Source organism: Ictidomys tridecemlineatus, chromosome 7, assembly GCF_052094955.1.
Source record: "Ictidomys tridecemlineatus isolate mIctTri1 chromosome 7, mIctTri1.hap1, whole genome shotgun sequence".
In the NCBI taxonomy this organism is placed as follows: domain Eukaryota; kingdom Metazoa; phylum Chordata; class Mammalia; order Rodentia; family Sciuridae; genus Ictidomys; species Ictidomys tridecemlineatus.
Window position 1 is genome coordinate 37,961,187 of NC_135483.1, and position 27,388 is coordinate 37,988,574.

Consider the following 27,388-nt stretch of genomic DNA (forward strand, 5'->3'; position numbering starts at 1 on the left):
CACGGAGGTCAATAGCAGTTTCATCATGATAGGGGTCACCAGAGATAACTGAAGCAACTGAACGTGTTCAGAAAATAGATTATGAGGGGGCCAGGTCGAGATGGCTGTCTTCAGGTTGTCTCCTATAAGAGGGACAGATGTGTTCTATGAGACTCTGGGGCAGGGGCACGCCTGAGGTCAGTGGGAAGCGACCAAGGAGCAGCACATCCCAGGCCCATGTCAGTAGAAACTTTTTAGTAATGAAAAAGACTTGGATTGAGCTGGGAGTATGCACGAGCTGGGCTCGTGCGCAGCCGCGACGCCGGAGCCAATCACCGGGCGCAGCGGGTCCTCGCGCGACGGTACAGTCGTGCCGCCGTGACGTCGGCGGTTGCCATGGAGAGGCGCGCTGGGTAGGGACCGCGAGCTGACGCCGGGGGCCGCAGGGTCACAGCGTGGCTTTGAAGCCGAGTCCGCTACCACCATGAGCGGCCGAAGTAGAGGTCGAAAGTCCTCTCGTGCCAAAAGCCGGGGCAAAGGCCGCGCCAAAGCCCGAGTCCGCGCTGCTCCTGACGACGCCCTGCGCGACCCGGACCCTCCACAGTGTCTGAGGCTCGGGGAGGACACCCCGGCGGCACAGGTGCAGGCTGGCGCGGGTTGGGGTGGTCTGGAAACCGCTGCGCCCGCGTCGCCCGCGTCGCCCCTGCAGCCCGGGGAGGATGCTGTCTGCCGGCTCCCGCTGGATTGTGGCCTCGCGCTCCGCGCCCGAGCTGGGGACCGCGGACTGGCCGCCACCAGGCTTTGTCCGGGGAAGGCCGCATCTCTCTCAGAGCGCCTGGCAACCGACACTGTCTTCGTGGGAACCGTGGGAACCGTGGGAAGGCCGAAAAATGCCCCCCGCATTGGGAATCGGCGTGGCCCTGCTGGGAAGAAGGCCCCAGAAACCTGTAGCGCCTTGGGGAGGGGACCTCAGGCCATAGCTGGTGGGAAGCCAAAGAAAGGGACGGCTGGGGAAGGTAACCCCGTCTCAGTAGTGGAGGAAAAGAAGGTGGTGGAGAAGGATGCAGGATCAGGTATCCGGGCGACAGAAGGCAGCATGGATACTCTGGAGAACGTCCAGCTGAAGCTGGAGACCATGAATGCCCAGGCGGACAGGGCCTACCTTAGGCTCTCTCGCAAGTTTGGGCAGTTGCGACTGCACCACCTGGAACGAAGGAACCTTCTCATCCAGAATATCCCAGGCTTTTGGGGGCAAGCTTTTCAGAACCACCCCCAGCTATCATCCTTTCTGAACAACCAAGATAAAGAGGTACTAAGCTACTTGAACAGCTTGGAGGTGGAAGAGCTTGGCCTGGCCAGATTGGGCTACAAAATCAAGTTCTACTTCGGCCGCAACCCCTATTTCCAAAATAAGGTGCTCATCAAGGAATATGGGTGTGGTCCTTCAGGTCAGGTGGTGTCTCGGTCTACTCCAATCCAGTGGCTCCCAGGTCACGACCTTCAGTCTCTTAGCCAGGGAAACCCAGAAAACAACCGTAGCTTCTTTGGTTGGTTTTCAAACCACAGCTCTATCGAATCTGACAAGATTGTTGAGATAATCAACGAGGAACTATGGCCCAATCCCCTGCAGTACTACCTTATGAGTGAAGGGGTCCGTGGAGAGAAAGGAAAGGAGGGCAGGCCAGGTCCAGCAAAGCAGCCAGTGGAGACCCCTGAGCCTGGGGTAAACCACTCCAACTGATCCTGCACAAATCTCCCTACTACCTCCTGCTGGACCTGTTCTGGCTGACTACATGTGTGTTTGGCTCTCTGCCTTCTCTTCATGTTGGCCTCTGTGTACTATAGTCCCTTTGGACTTTAGTTGCAAGAATGTGGCATTTTTGATCATGTTCTTTTGCCTCCCTATGGCCTACTTGCTTTTTTATAACAGTGTCACATGCTATGTGACTTCACCCTTGCTATTTATTATGTTAAGCACTTATGCTTAAGATGTGTGCTGCCTTTCTCTACATTGCCTAGGCTTTGTTCTTGACTCTGATCTTTCTCACTTGTCTTTAACATGGACACTCAGGAGTCATCTACCAGGAAGGCCAGAACAGCCTCAGGCTCTGCTACTTCACAGCCTCAGGCTCTGCTACTTCACAGCCAGTCACTTGCTGGGCTTCATGTTCATGCTGGCCATGCATGCCATCAATGGCAAACTTTTCTATTGCCACTGCAAAATAAGTCCAGTGTAAAAAGTATTAGTCATCAGCCAGAATTTATTGCTCTGTGCCTCTGGGGGTACCAGCCAAGATGCTGTCTACTTTTATCTCCAGCTTTGGCTTGGGGTCTGTGCTGCCCACCTGCTGGACATCCAGCAGAATTGCATTTGACTGCCGGGCATGGACGAGGTCAAGGGCAAGAAGCAGTATGCCATTGTTCTCTACTATCATGTCTCTTCTTGCCTCTGGACCCATCTCCTGGTGAACCTTCTTCAAGGTCTGGCCATGCTTGGTCATTGTCAGGCCACTGGGTTTTATCTAGGTTGCATTGGCCCCAGTTGACTTCCTGGTCAACAAGAACCTCAAGAACTGCCTGTGAACCCAGCACCCTGCCAGTGCATGAGACACACATCTGTACTCCTCATACTTCCAGGACCCTACTGGCTTCCAGACTGATGGGTGGGTTGGTGTGAGTGGACATGTGCTCATTGTCATCATACTACAGGTGAGGGTGGAGCTACCTTTGTCAACTAGGTACCTTTGTCAGAGTCCTTTATCCTCTCCTAAAATATGATCAGAATGCTGGGGAAGAGGAATTTCTCATCTCTCCACTTGACTTCATCTTTCATTTCCACACTCCAGCTTCCTGACCTGCCTCTTAACTTCCCTCCTACTGTTCCCCCCTTTCTTTCCTCCATTTTCTGCTACTCTCCTCTTTTCCCTTGTCTCCTCCCTTTCAACCTTCCTTAATCTTCTTCCTCTTCCTTTTTTGCTTCAATATAACCACATCTCAGAAAACAAAACAAAAACAAGAATAGGGTTTTATATACACAGGGAGATAGCGGGCACTCGGTATGCACACTCACACACTAGACTGAAATAGGGTATAGGAAACCAGAACACCACTTGGTCTGTGGTCAAATGCTGGTCCTGACCTCCTTGGCTCAATCTGCAGTTTTGAAGTTGAAGCCCCTTTTATGCCTGTTCATCTGCCAGAATTAGAAATCTCAAGGCAGCAGTGTTTGGACTATTGTCTACTCTTGCTCTTTTTTTTTTTTTTTTTGTGCATACCCTTTAAGACTCAGGGCCTTCTGCTGTTCTGTGGGCAGCCTTGGTCACCTGGATGCTCAGCACTGAGCTTTTCCACTTTCAGCGGACTTGTTCTCTTTGCCTTCAAATCCCATGGGAGTAGGCTTTAGACTCCATGATGGAGGATCCCAGGCTATGGGGAAAGGGCATGGGTGGAATCTATTCTAGATCTTTAGGTTGTTTCCAGTGAGTATGCAAGCTGAACTGAGCCCTCCTGCCCAAGCTTGCCTGTCCTCTCTCCCCCTCATCCCTGAGGGGGACTAAGTCCATACCTGCCTTCCCCCTAACTTCCCTTACCTTATAGAAGACCTCATCCTAAGTTATGCAACAGAGTCTTTGACTGAAGTTGTAGCTGGAGGATGCCAGGTAGGGAAATCAGCAAACACAGCAAGTATGAGCTGGTGTGGTGTTGGCCTGGAAAAGCAGGAATGGTTTGAGAAACTGCAGGGATAGCATGCCTCTCTCTCGGTTATGAAGGGGATAGGAGGAACTCTTTTCAGGGTTGGGAAAGAAGAATTAAAGGGGTTGTCGGTAAATAGGGTGCCTAGGCAAGGGTCTAAAGTTTTGTCTAATCTGAATCTTTATTTGTATTACTTTGGATGCTTTCCCTTGGTTTAGATGTGGCCTTGTATATGTGGGAGACGAATGCTGTATGCTGTACATTTCACCTCCTAAGTAAAATGTTAACCATTTCTCCCATTTTTGCCTCTTGGAAAAAGTGAAAATATAGCTGTACACATCTGCTTTAACAAAAAAACAAACCAAAACAAAACACAGTTTTGCCAGGTGTGGTGGTGCTCGCCTGTAATCCCAGTGGCTGGGGAGGCTGAGGCAGGAGGATCATGAGTTCAAAGCCAGTCTCAGCAATTTAGTGAGGCCCTAAGCAACTCATGAGGCCCTGTCTCTAAATAAAATATGAAAAAAAGGCTGGGGATATGGCTCAGTGGTTAAGTGCCCCTGAGTTCAGTACCTGCTACCAAAAACAACAACAGTTTTGCTCTTTGTTATGGACATTTTCAGAAAAAGTGGAGAAGATGTCCCTGGACCTTGTGTGGTCATCACCTAGGTACATCAGTTTCCTGTTATGATCAGTTAACTTTTGTCTGTAGCTCCTTCTTCCACCTTTATTTTTTATTGAAAGTTCCAAGGTATTATTCCAGTGTAGCCAGGGCTACTTTGGGAGATTGGGACTCTGGTAGTGATGGTTGTGGGGTATGCTATCATTATTATAACAAGTCTGTTTTTTTGCTTTTAGTGTTAATGAAGTCCCAGAAATGGACCTCAGAAATGAGTCTTCATAACAAGGGGTCTGAAAAAGAGATGAAGGGATGCTCTGTGTCCACAAAAGGACAGATTGTTGGGTTCTAAAACTCTTTCAAAGACTCCAGTATAAGATACTTAATTGAGATCCTTTGCCATGATATCAGCCTTTTTTTTTTTTTTTTTGTTTTTCCTCTATGTAACGTGGAGATTTGTGCAACTGTTAGGATTGTTATCGGCTTATCCTGGTCTCATAATTCTGGTCTTGGAGATAAAATTTGGAAATTGTTGCTATATTTGGTGAAAATAACCTCCCCAAAGTAATCACTCACTGGTTGTTGTACTTGATAATTTGACACCCTGGTAATAATGCAATTATTTTTGTGTTCCTAAACAGTATAAATAGTTGTAAGCTTATATGCATGTTGTAAAAATAAAAACCTGTATCTCTGTTATATTTCTTATTTGTAAAAAAAATAATTGGGAGGTTGTTAGGCAGAGCCTGGGCAGTTGAGGGACATATACATTGGCTGTGATAAGTGATTCCCAGGCCTCAGACTATTGTGTGACTAGCTACAAAAACAATAACATAAATATAAGAAAAGTCCTGATTCCAAAACCTTTTCCAGAGATTGAGATTCTGTGGTTCTGAGAGGAAGCCAGGTAGTCTTGTTTTTAACAAGTTATCCAGCTGTTTCCAGTGGGAATTCAGTGCTTCTCAAATTTTAGAGTACATCTGAATTGTTCTGGGAGTCTTGTTAAAATATGAATTCTAATATTAGTAATCTGGGGTAGAACTTGAGATTCTGTTGCTAACAAGCTTCCAGATGATGACTTTGCTGCTGGTTTGTGGACTGCCCTATGGGCACCTCCCTTTAAACTAGAATAATGACATTTAACCTTTGTTGCACATTTGAATTAACAGGGATGCTTAAAAATATATACTGCCAGAGTCCTATACAAAGACCAACTAAATCAATTAAAAATAAGTTTTCCTAAATCAGGAAAGAGATTGCCCAGCAGAAAATGATTGAAAAAAATACAGGTGGGTGTTTAAATGACAATATGAAATTGGTTTAAGTAAGGAAGGTGTTGAATAATGTGCAGTGTTCATAGGTTCTCCAATGTTGAGTGAAATAAGGAATTCATCCACAGTTTAGATTCAGATACACTAAGGAGGGGTTGGTAAATTTGTAAGGTTGGTGAAATTCATTTTATGAGGTCAACCATATTGGTTTTCTGAGGCCGCCATCACAAAGTATTAGAGATTGGATGACTTAGACAACAGAAATTTGTTTATGCAGTTCTAAAGGCTAGAAATCCAAGATCAAGGTGTTGGAGGGGTTGGTTTCTTCTGAGGGTATCTCTCCTTGGCTTGTAGATAGCTTTCTTTTCTCTGTTATCTTCACAGATATGAAGTGTGTCTTATGTTCTAATCCCTTCTTAAAAGGACACCAGTCACATTGAATTGGGACCTACTGCAATGACCTCGTTTAACTTTTGTTAGCTTTTAAAGTCCTTGTCTCCAAATACAGACATATTCTGAGGTACTAGGGATTAGGACTTCAGCATAGGAATTTGGTGGTGGTGGACACGGGTCAGGGGGCATAATTCAGCTCTTAAGAACAACTTAAGTTGCATTTATTTTATTTTATTGAGGCTCATGTTAATGGGCATTATTGTAGGAGCTTTAGAAAGATTAACTTATTGATCTTTTACCACTGTCCTTTGAGGTAGGTGATGATATCCCCAGTGAGGGCACAGGATGAGGAAAAAAGAAGTAAATTGTTCATGTAGATCCATGCTTTACCCTTGAGTGTTTCAAGAATCCACACATATAGTTCTTGTCTGAATTACATAGGAATAGTCATGCATTATCAAAAGAAAGGTGCTCTGAAGCAATACTTACAGAGACAGACTTTGGGACAAAAGTCGTTTATACTATAAGGATAACAAACCAAGGCTGACACTCAGTGGACCAATCAGATAGGGCATTGGTGCCTGGGCACAAATGGGGATGTTGTTTATAGGTCAGGAGCAGCGGCTCTGGAGCCTCTAAGCATTGTTTACCTGGTCAGTGCAGACCTTTGTAAGCTGCATGTTCAAAGAGAAGCAGGGAATCAGGATCTTTATGCAGAATGTTCTAAATTTCCAACTAGAAAAAAATTTATAAACACCTAAGTTTTTCTATTTACTAATATGTGGAGTGTATAAGGCAATTGAGAGCAGCCTCTTCAGGCTTGAGCCTTTTCTTGGCATTTGTGCAGAGTCCTTTTGGGTTACAAATTAGGGGATGCTTTCTGCCCAATTTGGCTTATGCACTTACTTCTCCACAGATGCAGGGCCTCCATTTTCCAGGCCCTGCCTTTGACCACCTTGTGTTAATCAATTTTCTGTTACTATAATGAATGCTGAAGGCCATGTACTTTATAAAGAGAAAAGGTTTATTTGGCTCACAGTTTTAGAGGCTCTTTGTTATGGACATTTTCAGAAAAAGTGGCGAAGATGTCCTTGGAAAAGTTCAAGTAGCATAGTCCAAATAGTTCTGGTGAGGGCTCCTCTGGTCATATCACATCATAGCAAATGGCATCTTGGCAGGAGTACATGTGAGAGGGAGAGTCACTAGGAGGACCAACCTTTGAAGATATGAACAGTTGTGGAACAAACTCAAACCATATTCAAACTGTAGCTTACCTTATATTTGAGCTGGTATTTACCACCTGCCCATGGGCTGATTCATTTGCTGCTTCCTATGTGAGCAAGTCTCTGTTGTAGGCCTTGGAGACAGAGCTACGAACAAATACAGCTCTGAATTATTCTGATATTCCTTCCACTCCCCAGGTTTCAACCTCTTTTCTCTTTTTGCCTAGGATTGTTATTTAATTTCCTCTTTTCTCTTTTTTTCCTGGATAGTGCTGGAAAGTTCTTTAGATCCATAGTGATGAGGAAGGAGCTAGAGGGCTTCCCCACCCTTGGCCTTTAGGTGAGACTTCACAAGGCACTCAGGCTCTTCCTAACCTGGAGCACAAGGACCTCATGACTGAGACCCCGGCCCCTATTCCACCTTTGAATTTTATTATAAAAGGCCCTTATCTGATTTCTTTTTCTTTCTTTCTTTCTTTGGTACCGGGGATTAAACCCAGGGATGCTTAACCTCTGAGCCACATCCCCAGCCCTTTTTATATTTTATGTAGAGACAGAGTCTTACTGAGATGCTTAGGGCCTCACTAAATTGCTGAGGCTGGCTTTGAACTCACGATCCTCCTGCCTCAGCCTCCCAGCCACTGGGATTATAGGCGTGCACCACTGCACCCAGCCTGATTCCTTGTTATGTTACTTGCTGGACTTTTTTGGGAGTGTATGAAGTTTGTGCTATGCCATAGGTGAGAAAGGAGAGAAAAATAAGTGGCCCTGCCACCTTTAGCTTACCCAATATCTCTACTCACTTCTGACTCTCTTCTTACACATTGGGCTTCCCCCCTCTACACTATGATGGTGATTCGCAACAAAGGAAAGAGACTCATTTCCCTAAGGACACATTTTAGAATACTCCAGGGAGAGAACTACTAGCAGATTCATTTGTATCTTATTAGAAAGTCCTTCTATTCTCTTACTTCTTGAGATCCTTAGATTTGGAGAGTTACTAATGGAGTAGGGTCATATCCCTCAGGTATTTGGGCAGCATAAATAGATAGATAAATAGCCCTTTTTTTCTATATTTCCTTACATCTTCACTTCTACTTTTGGAAACTTCTCCAACTAACTGTATTTCACTATTCAAACCTTTACTTCTGCTGTTGGAATTTTGGCTGAACTCTGGCCTCGTCGTAGTTATACTTCTCTTCTCCAGATCAGCACCCTTCAGTCAAGTGTACTGCTACTAGCTACTCAGTCTCATGCCTTGAAATTCCTCTTCCCTCCCTCCTGTCGACCTGATCCTCAGCTGATGTGACAAGCAGAAGGCACAATAGCTACTGTTGTGTGACACTTCGTGGTTTACAAGGCACTTTAGATTATCTCAGTTATAACAACTATTCCATAAGAAGGCTCCAAGAAGTTAAATGACTTGACTAAAATCACAAAATCAGTAAGTATTAGAGGCAGGACTTAAACCTAAGTCCTTTGATTCCAAACTCCATCCACCCCTGGGACGGTGAACATGCAGCCTAGGGCAAATATCTGGCTGTATATATCTAGGCACTTCTTGGCCCCGAATCTATATCTAACTCTCTGCACAGCCCATTAGCCAAAATCCCTTTGAGTTGGCTATGAATGTGAACCTTCTTTACCATCTTAAACAGCAGCATGCATGCTGTTGGAGCTCAGTTAGGAGTAGGACTGTCTTGACTCAGAATGGTGGGGGAGGCCTCCTCCAACTAAATTGCTGTAGGTTAGGATTCGTTCTAAGCACAGTATGGCTACAGATGGAGGCTGAGCAAGTTTTTGGCCTGTAAGTGTCAATACTTGTACATAAATGGTTTGGGAAAAGAAGGAAGATTTGCTGACACAGAACGTCTGGCGATATGGGGTCACAGGCTTGCGTCGTGGTTTTGAGTCCACCTGGGCACCTTTCCCCCCTGGCTTTCCCCTCATGACTCCTCAGCTTCAGGCATCACACCCTTTCCCAGCTGCACTTAAAAGCAGGAAGGAAGTAGGGAGAGGGAGCCTGGTCAGTGTCTGCTTTGATTAGGGAAAAAAGTTCTTTGCCAGTGGTCCCTAGTGGGTTTCAGAAGACCTCAGTTAGGACCCTTGGGCTAGAAATGTGTTATACTTCCGCATCCTACTTGAGAAAATCTAGAACTTTTCAGCACCTGTCTTGGGAGTGGGATTCTGCAGAAGGGAATAAGTCGAGGTCAAGGGGCTAGAGCTAGAGATCTTCAGTCACTCGTGGGTCCATTCTTTCCTGGATACTTTTACTGACAATGAATATGAGACAATACCTGGGGGCAATGTACAGCTGCCTTTCCTACCAGGACTTGTAGTCACTGCTTCTGACAAGAAAGCTCCACCTTGTGCTTGGTTTTTTGCTTGTTCTACAGCCAATTACAGTCCTCTTTCTTTTGGCCACTCAGTTGATGTGCATTTTGACCCTAATGAACTTTTATCAGACCACTCACCCTCGTCCCTGTCTCCTATCACCCTGGGTGTGGTGCTCAGCCAGTATGAGCCCTTCTGGTTCTCTGAACATCCTTATTTGTACAAGCTTTTTCACCAGCAAGAAAGATTTCAGATGTGCCTCAGTTATAATTTTTCTGTGCTGTTCTTTTTAGCCTTTTAAGGCTGAATTAATCCTTCCATTCTTTTAAATTCCACAAATTTTGTCCATAGTTCAGTTTATAGTGCCTAATGTAATGACTTGTACTTATTTTTTACGTGTCCACTTTCACCAGAGACTCTAAGGTTGTTAGGTCACTAAATGATAATAACAAACCATATGTCTTAATAATTTTTTATTCCCTTAGCACAGTGGCTTACACATAGTAGGTGCTTATTAAGCACGAACAAATGGACAAAAGGATTTTGAAAGGGCCCAGGAGCAGAGAATGGGAATAATTTGGAGTGAAGGAGAAGCAAGAATCTAATACAAATGAATTAAAGGCAGAGGGTGGGGGGGGGTGGTTAGGGTAGCTATTACCTGCACAAAGCCTCAGGCAAAAAAAAAACCCCTTCGTGGCATCAAATAAATATCACAGCATATTGGAAATCAAGTAGGAAAATAGAAGAGAGCAGGAAAGCAACTGAAAAATGTAGAAAATGTACTATGTGTGCTATGCTTTAGTAATATTCCATAGCACAAGAGTCTGTAATCGAAAAGAAGAGCGAGCAAAGCTGATGTGATTGTGGACAATGACTTTCCTGGTATCTTTTTCTCATTCTACATAGATATGTATATATAGTCTGAGCTGTCTTAAGAGGCCCCTTGAATTTAGATGACTACAAAAATTGGATTAGAATAAAGACAGTCTCTAAAAGAGCAATATCATTGGAAAACAAGCTGAACAGGAGATTAAAACTGCAGAATGGACAGGGTGAGCAGATCTAGGGGAAAATCACCTAGAGCTTCAATACAAAATAGCCTAACTTTTAGGATTATGAGGAAAATAGGGTTATCAAAGCCCAATTCTGCTTTGCTTAATGCTGTGGCATCAGATACTTTGTGAAAGATTTTAGCATTCTTGAGAGAGGGGGAGACACATGCAAAACAAGGCCTTTCAAACCCAGGAACATTCTGGAGAAGAGATAATCATGGGGCAGACTATCCCTCAGGAGGCTGTAGGGCTTTGGGGCATCATAAGAAAGCTCCTTCACCTTCCCTTGGGAGAATCCATCTTATTTTCAGTGCCACCTCTGGCTTGGGATTGCTTGCACTTATGTGAGGGACACTGAACTCCTTTCCCTGCCATTCTGCCTGCAGGAGGTATTGTCTCATGTCCCAGTCGACTGTACTCCTACTCATACTGCTCACTCTCTTGTTTCTTCTCACAGCTACCTTTTCTTTTCCTTTATAGAATTAATTACAATTCATGGCCATGATTTTGTCTCTTGAGTTTGTTTCTTCCCCTAGACTGTAAGCTTTTAAGAATCTTTGTTCACTGGTAGATCCCAGAGTTTATCCATGGAAGGTACTTGACAAATATTTAGACAAATGGAAGTGTTAGTCTTAACCATGGTCAGTGAAGATAGCAGGTGGAATGGTCAGACCTTGGAGTTGTCCTATGGCAAGAGGAGATGCCTCTTCCTATATTGGATGGGTCTTGGAGAGTCCCATTTCTATCAAATAAGTACTACAGGTGAAGCACAGTGCTAAACACATTACACACATTATTACAACAATTCTATTATTATCCTTATTTTACAAATGAGATGAAAAAGCTCAAGAGAGTTTAGGTAACTTGCCCAAGGTTATGTAAGTTGAAACTCTCAGAGTTAAGGGTAGAATTCTTTAATCATGATTCTGCACTCCTGTCAGGCTGGATATTGTGGTAGGAGTTGGTGAGCTAAGCTAACATTGTGCTCTTACTTCAGAAAGAGAGAGAAGATAGTGTGTGGGAATAGATGAATATAGAGCTCTCCTGAGGTGGCTTCACTGTGCCTAATCACCATTGAGAGTGTGTGTGTGTGTGTGTGTGTGTGTGTGTGTGTGTGTGTGTAGGGGTAGGGGTGTTGCTATGTGTGTATATAGGAAGGCCATGAGATTGGCTAGAGAGCCAGCTTGGGAACACAGTGTAGATTGCCTGCTGCTTGTCCCCATACCATCCTGTGGCTGCCAGGGCATGATGCAAGCTCATTCAGGGCTCACTGTCCACTGGGCAATTGAGTCCACATTTTAAAGGCTCTTAGCTGTATGCAACTTGGGGGGACAGAGTCCTTCTGGTCTGCTGCAGCTCGAAGACAAAGCCTTTCTGAATAGGGGCATTGATCAGATGGTTTGACCAGCAGCTAGGTCACAAACAGAACCAGGCCCAACAAAAGGCTGTAACAGCTACTAAATGAGAGGACTTGTTTGTGCACTGGCAACATAGGCAGGCATGCTGATCAAAGGTCTTCTTTGAGCTCCAGCCTCTCACATGGACAGCTATCTCTGTTATTCTTTCTTGTCTCTGAATAAGGATAATGATAGACAAACCATGATTTCTTGGCATTACCAGAGGCTGTGCTTCTCTCATTGCACAGAATTTCACGGAAACGTCTGCTCCACGCAGGGATATCGTGGAAGGAAAGGAAGAAAGGAGTTGACCTTTACTGAGCACCTACTACATGCCTAAGTGACATATATTCAGTCATTATCTTATTTTTTTTTCTTTTTTCTTTTTCTTTGCAATAGCAAACTTATGAAGTCATCATTGTTACCTGCATTTTCCAGTTATTAACACTGAAGATCTGAAAACTAAGAAACTTGCTTAGGGTTACTCAACCAGAATTCTGTATGATTAGAGTCTGTTTGGTTCTAAAACCTTTGTTCTCTATACTATATTGTCCTTACTAGAAGAAGAGAGACATAATTTGTCCTATTTTTAATAAGAATGATATGAAGTACTTAGATTGTTTTCAGCTGCAAGTAACAGAAACCCTGACTAATGATGCCCAAGGACCAGGGCAGTTATTGTTTTCAAAATAGGGAATTTGGAAGTAGGTGACCCCATGGTTAGTATAGCTGCTTATTTATCTTAATAAGCCCCCAGATCTTTCCATCCTTTTCCTCCAACATCTTTGGCATGGACTTGGCAAGAACTTTTTGTTCTCAAACTTGTCTAATGGCTTCAAGATGGCTGTTTCTGTTCCAGCATCGTGTCTTCAAAGACAGTGTTCCAAATGGGAAACCAGGAAAGAGGGCAAGTGGAGACTCTGTTCTCTTTTACTGGGGAGCAAAAATGCTTCCTGAAGCTTCCCATGGACTTTGCTTTACATCTCACTGGCCAGAAATGAGTTCCCCCTTAGTCCTATTTCTGCCAAAGAGGAATGTGAATTCCATGAATGACCAGCACTAGTTCCATGGAGACTGCAAAGAAGGAGTCTGGCTGCTGGCCATGTGCTATTAAAGCCAAGAGCTCACCAGGCTCTGTGACTGCCATCGCTGGAACAGAATACCTTGGAGAATTGAGAGTACTCACGACTTATTCACTGATTTGGACAGCTTGCTTGTTTGGTACCTTCTCTAATCTCAGGCACCATGGAGGGTCAAAATAACTTCAGGATTCAGGCTTGCACATATTGTATAATCTAAACCTGGGAGGAGAACATATATATGTGAACAATTCAATAAAATCATGGAACAAAAACTTAGTAACGGTCTCTGGGTCAGAGAGAAATGCAGTAGACTTTGTAAGATTCTTTGACCTACTCATTATTGGAGAAAGCACTTTGTGTTCTTTTTTAATCAGCAGGATTAATTTTGTATTTTTATCTTCATTATTTCCTTCCAAAGAAAATGAACATAAATTTCTCAATTTGATCTGAGGCTATTTTTGGACAAGGAAATTATTCTTAAATGTTAAATACAATGTTTGTGGTTTCCTTGAAGAAATATTTGGTGCTTCAGCAAGAGATGTGAGCCAACCATGAATTTAAACATTAGTCCTGGTAGCGTTACCAAGTATGGCTATCTTATGACTTATTTTCCTTTTGGTGGGTTCCCTGTGGGTCTATGCAGCATTGAAATGAAATTGTGGGACCTTAAATTCAAATTAAGCATGAACATTTATTTCAGTAGTTATATTTGAGGCATTTGAATAATGCAAAATGCCACAGCAATAGCCAAAAACCTTAATTTGGCCTCTGGTTATAGGCAATCTTCTCAATATGACCCTAGTTTCTAGAAAAGTCCCATAAGAAGATTAAACACACTACTTCTCTGATAATTTTATGTTGCTGCTTCTATGATATGTTGGTTAAGAGTAGTCACCATTTGAAACCCTCAAGTCCCCAAATGGTGACCCAGAGGGTGAATTCTCATTTCTTGAGAATTTTCCCTGTAACCCAGTTAACTTTGATAAGATCACCCTTTGGATGGCCCTGATTTTTGTTGTTGGACTTTTGTTATAGAATCCTCCCAGGAAAGCTTACCTTATTTATCTAGCCTCTTTTTGTTGTGGAGTTGGAGTTGAGCAGGGAGTGTCATTCCCCACCTGGCGTAGGCCCTGGCATTTCCCAGGCTCTCTTTTCAGGGCTTGTTCTGATGGGAGTGGGTGTAATCATTTTGCTGCCTTATTACACCCTGTTAGGCATTTTAAATGTTCCTCAATCCTAGCAAGCTGGAACCAGGATGACTGAAATCAACCTAAAAAGAGACAGTGCTGCCCGACAGCTGTGGGTCATCCTCTTCCTTTGAGTACTCCAGTAGGTTCTGGGCCAAAGAGCAAGCAACTGGGTAAAATGTTGTGGATCTCTTGGCTAAAGAAAAAGAGCAAAATGCAGATTGCAGAACATGCCCACCTTGTGGCTGTCTTGAGGTCTGTGTCTGAAAGCCTTGACATTCATCTCCAAAACCAAAACTCTAGTTGGAAGCAAGAAAGAGAAGAGTCTGGACTGTGATCTAAGCAAGTCTTCCCAGAGTCACTGGCTTTGAGTACTTGATGCTGACACCAGATGTTCCAGAATGATTGACTGCTAAATATCTCCCAAAGCTAGGCCTGGGATGTTCAGAGTGAGGGGAAAGAAATAGCATCAGAGGTCTCAGATAATGACAGCTATAACTTGGAGTTGGGCCTATTTGGGTTCTTTTCCAAACTCTGATAACTACTAGCTAGTGTGTGGGAACTTGGTAGATAACTTAGCTTCTGGAGGATCCATTTTTCTTATCTGTAAAAGAGCAACAGAAGTTTGGAGTTGGGTAAAAGTCATTTTTTAAAAAAACTTCAATTGTCAGAATAAAATATTAAAGCCCAGGGACAATTTGAGTTCAGGATAGGTCTTGATTCAGGGGTAGGTGCTTTCTTCCTTATGGCAGGATGGCTTCCTGATGCTCTAGGCCAACAGGTCTTACCCTTTCAGCAACCTCAATAAAGAAAAAAAAGTACAAAGTATTCTTTTCCTGCCAGTACCAAGAGGATAGGGAAAAAAAGAAGTCCTGAGATTGACTGGGTTTATTAGGTCATTATGAACACTTGAACCAAATTAAGAGCTGGGTCACTGCCCAGCCCAGGGGCTAGGAATGGGATCAGACCCACCCAAGCTCCAAGGACTGACAATAGGGAAGGGATTATTATTTTTTTTTCAGATGTAAATAAATCATGTTGCTAGTACCAGAGCAAGAGGAATGGTTGCTGAGCAGGCCGAAACAATAGATGCCCACTGGACCTAGCCACTCCCAGGTCATCCTTGTTAATACGGAAGTGGGGGTGGGCAAGAACAACAGCACTATTATTTACAAGAATTTAGGCTGAGGTCAGGCATGAGAATTAACAACTGTTAACCCTGCCTTTCTCTGCAGTTTGACAATTTTTATTCTATTGAAATTTGGTTGTATCTGGGAGGTAATATACAACCTACATTGCTTTAAACTCTGAAGGCACCAATCCTTGTTGAATTGCTATTATTCCTCTTAATTCCTTGGTAGTTTTCTTCTGTATTTGTTGCTGTGCATCTTGGCTATAGAAAATCTTTTAATAATTGTTGTCTTGGCTCATATGAGACTGGGAAGTTCAAAAACCAAGGCCAGTCGCTGCTACTGACAGATGATGAGGGCTCCTTGGTGGGCGTAGGTGCTGGGCCAGATGACTCAGGCAGGTGTGTGAGAATCTGTGGATGGAATTTTCCTGGGAACCACAGGGCTTTCCATGTATAATCACCTCTTGATATCCAAGGATTGGTTCCAGGTTCCCTAGTGATACCAACATTTTCAGATGTTCAAGTCATTTATATAAAAGGGTATATAGTATTTGCATATTACCTAAATGCATCCTTCTGTATACTTACACTTCTAGATTACTTGTAATACCTAATACCACATAAATACTATGGAAGTAGTTGTTATACTATGATGTTTAGGGAGTAATGACAAGAAAAAAGTCTGTACATGTTCAGTACAGAGGCAGCCATTGTAGGCCTAGCGCCATTTGCAGTCTACATTGGTTGAATCCTCCAGAACTCACTAATACGGAAGGTTGCTTGTACTTCAGGGAGAGTTAAAGATTTTTCACTTCCCCTTTCCAGTCCAGAGCACAGTCCTTCTTTCTTTTTGCCCACAGATGGGTGGGTGTCTTCCAACACTGGACAGTACTGCTTAAGGAGGGAGATACAAGTGAAGTCCCTGAGCCTCAGAGAGATGGCAAGATTTACCTCAAGACATAAGCAGGATAGGATTAGAATGAATTATAACACTGTGAAAAAGATCGTTCACAAGATATGTTCCACAGAAACCTACCACAAGAACATGGATCAGAGAAAGAGGGGAACTCTTCTTGGTAGGGGTGGTGGGCCATGGTGAGGGAGGAGGTGGCTGAGAGAATTAAGAAAATTTTAGATGAATTGCTCAAAATGTAGGAGCTTGGATGGGGGGATCCAGTCTTTGATGTGGAACTAAGGGAAAAGAGAGGCCCAGCAGTAGGGCATAAAAGAGGCAGGGGCTAACTAGGTCGGGTAGGTGGGAGTCCCTGTAATTCCATGCAGGAATCCAAGGGATGGGCCTGGGCCCAAGCAGGGAGGACATTTCCTCCTTCAGCCACCAGAGGGGTTCAGCAGGATGCTCAGCCTTGGGCTAGAATGTGAAGGAGGAAAAGAGCTTTGCTCTGAGGCTGAGGTTAGTGTGGAAGGAAAGAGACCACCCAGGGAGGAGGCCTTTCCTATCCCAAGGCAAGAGACCCAGGACACACGCTCATTGTCTCTGACCTTTGCACACCCATTTCCCTCCTCTGTGGCTGAGCTGAGCTCTGTGTGGAGCCAGCTGTGGGGGGACAGGAGGATGAAGTGATGCTGAGTAAGAATGCAGGGCCAGCAGCAGGGGAAACCTAAGGCCAGGCCTAAGGCCTTCAACAGAGAAATACATGCTGGGTGGAGGAAGCTGGAGTTCACTGGAGAACCGGGGAGTACTTCAGGAAGGTTCCTGCAGGTCCCTTCCGCCTTGGCCCAGGGCTGTGCAGTCTGTGTCCTATTTTTTGCCAAGCCTTTGTGAGGGCCCTCTGCCTCTCCCACCCACATAAGCACTTTTAAATAATAAAGCACTCAGTCTCCAGCCCAACCTAGAGGAACCATTTGTTCTTTTAGGCTTAATTCTGACTTCCGTAGCACAGAAAGAAAAAAAGAAGGCCAAAGCAGAAAGTAAGACCATTTTATCAAATGGGGGTTTGGTTTTGAATGGATGTGTTGGGACAGTGAAGAGTCAGGGGAGTTCTTCATCCCTAGAGAATCTTAAGTCAATGAGAAATAAATGAAAAACTGGCTCCCGAGATTACATGGAAGAATCTCAACCCAGAATAAACGCTGAAAGCTCCATTTTCAACATGAGAAATGAGGGCTTCCTAATGGAAATGTTGGCAGCTCCTCGCTAGCTGTGCGGCTGGCCCCGGGCAGTGCTGCCATGATGTTTATTTGCAGAAGAGGATGTAGCCTGGAGCCGGCCCCGCTTGAGGAGTGTGGTCTTGGCAGTGCCAGTCTCTCCCTGTCCACTGTTTGCAGCCTTCTGTGGCTCTTGCTCTTGGCTCCATTGCTGCAGGGCTCTTGCTGCAGAAGAGTTCTGGGCATCTTCCATGAGCTTCTTTTGCCTTTGAAAGAAGGGACTGCTGCTGTCTACATGCCTCTTTTCAGAAGGGGTTTGCTTTCCCTCTTCCTGCACAGGAGGGGTGCAATTGCGGGTAGGAAGGGAAAAGAACCCACTAGAAAATGGGATTACAGGCGTGTGCTACCATACCTAGCCATAGTAGATCAATATCTAAAACCATTTGAAAAAACTAGGTGGGTGTCTGAGGATCCAAGAAAGGATGTCCACATATTGTTGGAACAAAGAGCAAATATCAGAGTAAGGCTAAGCCATAGGAGGCACCTTGGGACTTGTCTGCTGGACCCCACCCCTCCACACAGCAGCAGTGGTTTCCTAAAGGCTGGCTGTGTGGCCCCTTTCAGCTTGAGCCTGAAGGGACAGCCTACTGGGCTATGTGAGAATACAAGTGCATATGGGACTGGGGCAGGTTGTGGTGGAGAGGGAGGAAAGGAAGAGGACAGTGTCAGGGTAGCGATTGGGAACACTGGTTTTGCAACAAGACAAGAGTTTGAATCTTTGGCCCCAGGACTTAGGAGCTGTGTAATTTGGGGCCAAGTAGGTCAGATCTATCTATCTGAGGGCCAGTTTTCTGACTTTTAATTCAGCAGTAATGATACTTTTTAAATCTGCTTAGCAGATTTTTTCAGATATAAATTTCTTTGAAAGCAGTGAAATAGTAAATATCAGATAGTACCTATTTCATAGTGTTTTCATGAGTATTAAGTAAGATGAGGCAGGCACTGTTGTCACCACAGGAACTAGTACACAGTGGATCTATATATTTTTTTGAGGAAGGGCACAGGGGATTGAGCTCAGGGGCACTCAACCACTGAGCCACATCTCCAGCCTAATTTTGTATTTTATTTAGAGACAGGGTCTCACTGAGTTGCTTAGTGCCTTGCTTTTGCTGAGGCTCGCTTTTGAATTGACGATCCTCCTGACTTATTCTCCCAAACCGCTGAGATTACAGGCATGTGCTACCATGCCCAGCCATAGTGGATCTATGTCTAAGATCATTTGAAAAAACTAGGTGGGAGTCTGAGGATCCAAGAAAGGATGTTCACGTATTATTGGAACAAAGTGTAAATATCACAGTCAACATATTCTGCTTCTGTTTCACAGGCATCTCTATATCTCATTGACACTCTGTGAGGTGGTTGGGCAATCTTCTCACATCCTGTTATGGTTTGGATAGGAGGTGTACCCCCAAAGCTTATGTGTAATACAGGAACATTCAGAGATGAAATGTTTAGATTATGAGAGCTGTGAACTAATCATTGGTCCATCCTAGTTTGAATGGACTGATTAGGCAGTGACCATTGTAGGCAGGTGTGGTATGGATGGTAGGTCACTTGGGTGTGCTCTGGGTTCTTCTTCCCTGTAGACCCCCATCCCCACCCCTGGCTGCATCCTGGCTGCCATGAGCTGAGTAGCACTCCTCTGCCAGCCCTTCCTCTATGATGTTCTGCTTCACCATGGGGCCAAAGCAATGGAGTCAGCCGACAATGGACTGGACCTCTGAAACCATGAGCCAAAATAAACTTTTCCTTCTTAATTTGTTCTTGTCGGGTATTTTGGTCATAGTAATGAAAAGCAGACCCTTTACCCAGACAGACAAAATAACCTCTGAGATTCATTAACTGAGAAGTAGCAAGTGCAAAACCCAAACACCACCTGCATCAGGGCTTTTTGGGTATCTGTCCAATGTCTGTTCTCCCACATTAATCTCCCTAGCTTTAACTGGGAACATGGTCATCCAGAAGAAAGACAATTCCATAGGCTTCTTTGCAGATAGATGTGACAATGTGATGAAGTTTTGCCCATGTTGGCAGTGGCTTTTAGAAACCTTCTTTTATTTATTTATTTTGGTGCTGGGGATCAAACCCAGGGCCTTGTGCATGCAAGGCAAGCACTCTACCAACTGAGCTATATCTTCAGCCCCTAGAAACCTTCCTTTAAAAACAGCCAGTGCACACACTTCATTTTCTTTGTCCTTACCACTTTTCCATCTGCTACCTGTTATGCCTGAACATGACAGAACTGTGAGCCAGGGGTCCTGAAGACTCCATAGAGCACCTCCCATGCCAGTCTGGGACTGGATTTTATGTGTGAGATAAATAAGCGTCTCTGTTGTTTAAGCCATTGCTATTTGGGGGTCCCTGTTACTCATGGCTGAATCCATTCTACCTGATGCAGTAGATTATCTGCCTCCAAGCCCCGTACTCACTGTCATTATAAACTGCCTTCAGGGTGGTGCTGCAGTCCTGAGTTCTAAGTTCTTACTGTTGGATGTTGAGAACATCAGTTTCTTGGTAGCAGTTGGAATTTCTGGAAGCAGACTCAGGATGGTGTTTGGCCTCTAGGGTATTTACTGTGGATCAACAGTGTGAACTTAAGGGGAGGGAGTGGAATAGGGCATAGGGAGTTGGCCAGCAATCCACATGGGGCGCTCTGGAGCACACACAGCTCACAAAGGTATCCTATCATAAGCCTAACATCCCTACCTCTGTCATTTGTGCACACAGGCTGCCTGGTTGGGAAAGAAATGCCCTGGGGTTAAGCAGCTCTATATGGCAAGCACACCTGAAAGAGCTACTAATAGCTGGAGGCAAAAAGTCCTTCCTTCCAGAAGGAGGATTTGGGCAGTGCTGTGTTTCAGCATATTCTTCATCTGTTCGGTGGGGATCACAATATGTACTAACCTTGCAGGGTGTCAGTCAGTTACCATGTGTGCAAATCTTTTGTAAATTGACATCAGTTTTCTTTAAGGACATTGTGGATAGGTACTCTGCCTGCCAGGCACTAGCTGTAGGTGTCCTTTCCCAGCAGAGGTGACCTCAGTCCCTTCTGATAGGATTAACTCCCCAGGAATGTCAGGGTGGTGAATCCAGAGCCCTCAGAGTTGGACACTGTGAAAATCATTTTATGGTGTCTGCATTGCCCTTTATTCAGCTGTTTCATATTAAATTGTAATCAGGGTTCAGAGTAAGAGAGTCTAACCTTGTGGTCCATGATTAAAACCAGTGAAATTAAATATGAGTGAAGTCCAGGAAAAGCCAAAGGAAGCTGAGTGGCATTCCACTCAGAGGATTTGAATATATTTAAAGCTATCCCCCATTCTTAAGCCACATTGGCATCACAGGCCCAAGCTTCCTGTTTCTCATCAGTTAAGATGCAAGGGTCAGTTCAGACCCAAGTTTGAATTGGGGTGGATGATTAGAATGATGCCTGTGGAGGGTTGTCAAGTAATGGCCCAATGATTCATGCCATCCGGAATCTTTCTTGTGTGAAGCCCATCCCAACACTGACCCTGGGCCTGGCCATGTGGCTTGTTTTGGTCAGTGGGACTTTGGCACACATAACACGAGCAGAAGTTTGGTCGGTGCTCCTTCATTGGGACTTGCCAAAGCTGGGGCTGTCTTCCTTGAGGGCAAAAGACCAAGTACAAGAGGGTTCCTGCCCTCCCACCCTGCTTCCTGCCAGCCCAGGTGAGGCCACAGAGCCTTCCAGCTGTCCAAAGAAATAATGAATGGCTTTTCATATAATTTTCAAAATTGAGATGAATTTCACATAATACAAAATTAGCAGTTTTAAAGTATACAATTCATCGGCACTTAGTGTATTCACAATGATGTATGACCATCAACTATTTCTATTGCCAAACATTTTCAGCACCCCCAAAACAAGCCCTGTACCCAGTAAGTAGCCCCTCCCGTCTTCCCCTCCTCCTAGCCCCTGGCAATCACCAGTCTGCTTTCTGTTACTCTGGAGACAGACTTTTAAAACTGGCTTCTTTCATTTAGCATAATGTTTTCAGTGTTTTTCTACATTGTATCATGTATCAAATACTTTATTCTTCTTTGCATTCAAGCAAATGCTTGTACACTGGGGTTTATTCCAGCACTATCACAATAGCCAAGAAGTGAGAACAACCCAAGAATCTATCAGTTCATGAGTCAGTAAGCAAAATGTGGTATATCCATACAATAGAGTATTATTTAGTCATAAATTGCTGGTATTTTAAGGCATTAGGTTTCAGATGGTTTGTCATTATAGTAACAGAGGTTTAAAGGTGGTTGGAGCAATAGCAAAAGGTATTAATTTTTACCTGGTTTCTACATGCCATGCAATGTGTGAAGTATATTATGCTTTAAGTTTCCCAAGAACCTTGTGATCCATGTACTAATATTGATCCCATTTTAACAAATAGGAAAACAGAGAGATTAAATTGTTTGCCCAGGTTAACTCAGATGGTTCCATTCCAGGGCTCATGCCTTAGGCACTCACTGTATACAACGCAGCCCTAAAGGCAGGGTCTAGTCTAGAAGATCTGAGGGTACAAGCATGTGTTTTTTTCTATGAAAGAGACATCCTCAGTTTTTTATAAAGTTCATGATTAATATCACTGGTTGATGTAATTGACAGAAAGTCAATAGTGGCTAAAATCTGTACAATGTAAAATTTTGATCTGTGAAGTCTGAATTAGGAACATTGAATTTTGCAGGAAAAAATGTCAATAAAATAAGTCGTCAAGACCAAAAGTTTATAACCATATTTTTTTTCTTTAAAATTGGTGAGTATTATGGTTATACAAAATGGTGGGATTCATTATGTCACATTCATATATGCACACTCAAAACATAATTTTTTCATCTAAATCCCCAGTACCTTCCCTTTCCCTTCCCACCTCTCTCCTCTGATCTTTTTGCTTTACTGATCTCCCTTCCATCATCATCATCATCATCATTATCATCATTATTATTATTAGTTTAGTTAGCACAATTATAATTATGTATATAAGCAGGATTCATTGATATATTCATAAATGGATATAGCTTAATTTTCAACCATAATGTTTAATGTAAAGAAAACACACTGATGGGTCAAAGCCTTATGCAAAATTTGCATGGGGAAGAATTAATCCCCATTGAAAATAACTTCTGTGAAATGCAATATGAACTGAAAATTGAAAGTATTGGAAAGGATTTAACTGTATTGTTTTTTTAAAAAATTGTTTTAATATAGAGTTTTCTCCAAAAAATTCTGTCAGTACAAAAATATACCCATGATGATGTAACTGTGGCTTAAAAGGTATTATGCTTAGGAGTGCAAATATCCCTAGGACAGAACATCTTTTGGGGTCTAGACATCTTTTATTGTCCATAAGGATCCTTTGAGTAAGGTAAAAGCTATCTCAATGTGAGCATGAAATACCAAAATCAGATTTCTATGATCCTGGACCTTTGGAGAGTAAGTGCATTGGATGCACAGTCAGATCCCCAGACACTGGGATTGACTTTGAAGATAAAATGAGGCAGTGAAGGCTGTTGTCAGGAGTCAGGAATTCACCCCAATGTGGGGGAAAGTCAAGTTTTGTGTCCCTCCTGAGACACACATTCTGTGGCAGCATAGAAAATGGAAAAGCTGATATTGAGGAAACTTGATGGAAAGTCTCCATAATGGGGAGCTTAATCCTTAAGAGAAGGATGGACTTTTCGAGGATGTGGTCATTTTAGGTAATACAGTGCATCAGAAATGGGAACCCATAGCAACGTCTGCCTAGTAGCCAGATACAGGAACAGGGCTTCTTGAGATCCTGAGGAAGGGGATTTGGGACTGGCTGAGGTGGTGTTGGGGATGAGGGGACAAGTACAGGGTTGTTTATTCATTGATTGTCTAGGGCCTATAAATATTTCAGGAATTATAAAAATATTGATTATCTATTGATACATAAAGAAAATTTCAAAGCCCAAATTAATAATTAAAAATTAAAAGTTATGGCATTTAATCAACGAATAGTGGATGATGTATAGGATAGATGTCATATAGTTATATGTAAATATTAAAATTTGTATCATAAAAGTAAAACAATTCTTAAATTCAAAACTTGTGAAAATAAAACATCCTTTCAAAATTTATAGCAAAACAATATAGAACAATATATAATTAGATAAATATATATGTATATATATATATATATATATATATATATATGAACATCTATGTGTCCATCTACCTAGTATCTATAAATGAAGACTGAGTGTGTTTAAATGTGGTTGACACCATGTAGAATTTGTCCAAGGCCTATAAGGTTCTCCATGTGACAGGAAGTGGGTGGGGCACATGATTGAAAGGTGAGATAAAGATAATTAGTGTATTAAAAGAAACTGTGGCTCCAGAGCCAGTGGCCTTGTTCATTAATCACAGATCTTGATTTTTCTTGAGGCTGATATGGTATAGGAAATAAGAACTGTGTAATATAAGAATTTGAGTATAAAATATACTAAAGAGTACTCAGAAAGAACAGACCCAAGTTTTAAGTTGTAAAATATAGATTGCCATTCAGTAACACACTAGATATTAAATAGAGTTAAAAATATAATTCCCATACCACATCCTGGGGTCTGCGTGGGAATGAAGTTCCCTGGAGTTGTACAACATGGTGGTCCTCCCACATCCCTAAGAATCACAGAAGCATAGAAAGCAAGATAGAATTATAAAGATTGTCCATCCTTCATCTCATTCAAGAGGATCCTACTCAAGAAGTATGGTGTGTGGGGTCCTCACAGGGAGAAGGAAAGAGATAACTTTTGGAGAGAGAAAACCCACAGGCTGAGCCCTTTGTGACCTGTTTATCCTGCGTGAGGCCAGAGCCTGGGGAATGCCACAGCTCTCCCTATTTCTAGGGTTGAACAGGTCTGGATAGCTGGCCATGGGCTGAGCAGACAGACTGAAGTTCAGGGAGCACTCATTTGTTAGGAATCCCTGAAGCCCAGTCTGTCACTAGCCATTACTTATGTCCTAGAAACTTTCTTTACAGGGGACTTCTCTGTTCCAACAAACACATCCATAAACTTAATGTCTTTGTTTTTTAAGGGGAAAGAGTATAAGAGCTGATGCAGTAGATCCTCGCTCTAAGCACTGGTCCCTGCTACTGTTCATCTTATTTTATGGTGGCAGGTTGGAGAAAACAATTGACTAGGGCAGCTTCACTTTGGAGAGAACTTGAAAGTTCTCCTGATTCCTAGGCTCAGTGCTCATTCCTCTGACACAAGAACCTCTCCCCTGGATGCTTTGGAAACCAAATGGACAAAGGAACTACTTCTGTAGTGGATGCGGAGAAGTACATCCTTCACAAACACTATTGTTGCCAAATTCAAGGAGACTGAGATGTAAAACATTTGGCCAGTGTTTGTGTGTGTGTGTGTGTGTGTGTGTGTGTGTGTGTGTGTCTTTAATGGAACAATCTTGCAGTCACTGTAGGGCATTGGTGGGAGTTTGAATAAAAGTTTTTATCCTCTTTGTCTTGTACCAGGTGTCTTGTACCGTTGCTGTCCATTCTAACCCTACCCACCTCTCTGCCACTGTTCTTCTTGAATTTAGAACCTTAGAATATCATGTCTGAGAAAAGTATGGAAATTTGCTTTATCTGACCCCCTTCTTTTTTTTTCTCCTGGGGAAACAAGTTCCAAAAAAGATGAATAAAATAGCCACTAATTACTCAGCTTAGAATTACAGCTTGGCTAAGTTTGGCCTACGGAGGGCAGAGCTGTTCCCTCTGGGGCTCCTAACTTGTGTTCCTTGCTTTTCAGTTGGAGAAAGTGGGCCAAAGACCCTCTAATGACACTCCTGGCTGAACTCCGGACTCCAACTTGAAAATGAGCTGCTCTCCAACCTCATAGGTACCTAACGACTAGGACCAAGCTCATCCGGACAAACAACCCTTACTCTGTGGACGGAGCATGATGCTGAAAGTTACATATGTACAAAAAATTTGTTAATTATATTTAGCTGTACAAGGATAGTTGGAAAATATAAGGAAATTAAAGGAATTCTTTTTTGAGAAGAGTTGTCATTTCTTAATCTTGCTTATGATAAATTCAGATTTTCACAAAGAATGACAAACTGTATGTTTGAGTACCGTATGAAACCTTGAATCAGGTAACCTGTGTCTTTATTTTCTCATGTATAGCATGATGTTGATATTCCTCAGCATCCCCAACCAGACAATCAGGTTCCGTTGCTTTGTGTTGGAATTACTGGCAGTATCCATCCTGCCTGTGGCCTTTTGCTGATGCTAGTAGAAGGCTCCTGTCTTGAAACTTTGAATATAGATGAGGAGAATGTATGAGAGGACCTGGAAAGTAGTTTCACTATAGGGAAGCTATTCACAGTTACAAGAAGCCCAAGGTCATTGGAGGATGTGCCCATCAAATTCTTTTGAATTTGTGTATTGAGCACCTACTGTGTAACAGGGGCTATACTGTGTCTAGGGAGTAGAAAGCCCAGTAACTAGTCCCTGCCCTCAAGTAGTAGGGAAGAGCAAAGGGCCCCTAAGCAAGAGGGGGCCCCTGTCAGAGCCCTCCTTGGAGACCATCTGCCATCTTGTGACTCGGTTCAGTTATTGAGGGTAGAGTTATTTTCCAACAAGTTCCTTTTGCCGTACTCTAGTGGTTCCAGCAGGATGGATCAAACACATCCTGAAGAGTAGAGGAGGCAAGTATGATATGGAAGAAAGTAATAGAAATACAGGGGGAGTTGAAGCTGGGTCTTGTGATGTTGAATCCAGAGACTTCTCTGTCAGGGTTCCCAGCAAGCTTTCACTCTGCAAAGAAACAGCTTTCTTCCAGCACTTAAAGATGCAAGTTCTGAAGGTGAGCTCAGATCTTCATATTCCTACCTTTGGCTCCCACAGTGCCAGTAACCATGACAGGTTGCACCTGGCCATGGAAACAGTCTGATTTTTTTTAGAAAAGCCAATCTGGAAAGCTTACCACGCTTAAAAAGAACATTGAGAGATAAGCAGCCTTCAGGATGCCATTTCCAAAAATCCATCTCTAACGAGGCGTAGCTAACAAAATGTGTATGGTGATTATTTATTCTGCCAGACAGTCCCCAAGGTGATAAAATCAAGTTGCATGTGAAATTTGCTTTGACAAATCATCCTTGATTATGTAAGCCCTCTGCTGTGCTTTGGACTGGGGAGATACCACATTGACTGAAGCTTCTGGTCAACTCTTCCTGCAAATGGCAGGATATAGATTGAAGTCCTCGTCAGGCTTTCAGTCATGCACCATTTCTGGAACTGCAGTCAGGAAACAATCAGCTGCGTAGTCGGGAGTCAGGAGCCTGCAAGGTACAGGGCAAAAAACTGTTGCTTCCCTGAGGAGAAGCTGAATGCTGCTTCCATGGGTGACATTCAGGGAGGCACAGAAATCCAGGTGCTGGGGATAGTGACTCCAGGGTCTCAGAGAACCCTGTCAGATCAGGACTTTGTCTCTTAGCAGGTGCCCCTGTCTCTCTGGTTTCAAAAAGTAATAAATTGTACCTGCTCTGGAAATTCTTGAACATCAAACTGCTCATGGTTTATGTGACATCATCTGTTGATGATTAGAAAGCAACAAGTTAGGACTTAATGGTTCAGCCTTGTAGCATGGAGACGCATCAACATTTTTCCAGGACAGAGAGCCTAGGGCATGTGAGTAGTTGACTTTGATTCAAGATAGTAAAGTTCATAAATGTCATCCAATCTGTGCCTGTTAGGATTAGGTCCAGCTGCACAATGGCTTAGGTAACAGAGAGGTTTATTTTCTCTCATATAAAATAAATAGTTTTTTTTTTAAGAGGAAAACTTGGTTTACTTTGATTATATAGAATTTGC

At 43.3% G+C, this 27,388-nt stretch overlaps 1 protein-coding gene across 2 annotated transcripts; it reads left to right on the forward strand.

The window, feature by feature from the left end:
• The first annotated feature begins 359 nt into the window (after nucleotides 1-359).
• Tspyl5 (TSPY like 5) lies at nucleotides 360-25,573 on the forward strand. 2 transcript variants are annotated; one of them, XM_005316319.4, is made up of 2 exons: nucleotides 360-2,688; nucleotides 25,320-25,573. In XM_005316319.4, exon 1 carries the CDS (start codon nucleotides 464-466, stop codon nucleotides 1,718-1,720), a length of 1,257 nt encoding a protein of 418 aa, XP_005316376.2. In that variant the 5' UTR covers nucleotides 360-463; the 3' UTR covers nucleotides 1,721-2,688; nucleotides 25,320-25,573. The 2 variants fall into 2 exon arrangements, with proteins under 2 accessions (XP_005316376.2, XP_021580839.2); XM_021725164.3 differs by lacking the exon at nucleotides 25,320-25,573 and adding an exon at nucleotides 4,528-13,316.
• Nucleotides 25,574-27,388: the final 1,815 nt, after the last annotated feature.

Coding starts and splice junctions, on each gene's coding strand:
- Tspyl5 (XM_005316319.4), top strand. CDS start 464: ATGAGCGGCCGAAGTAGAGGTCGAAAGTCCTCTCGTGCCAAAAGCCGG.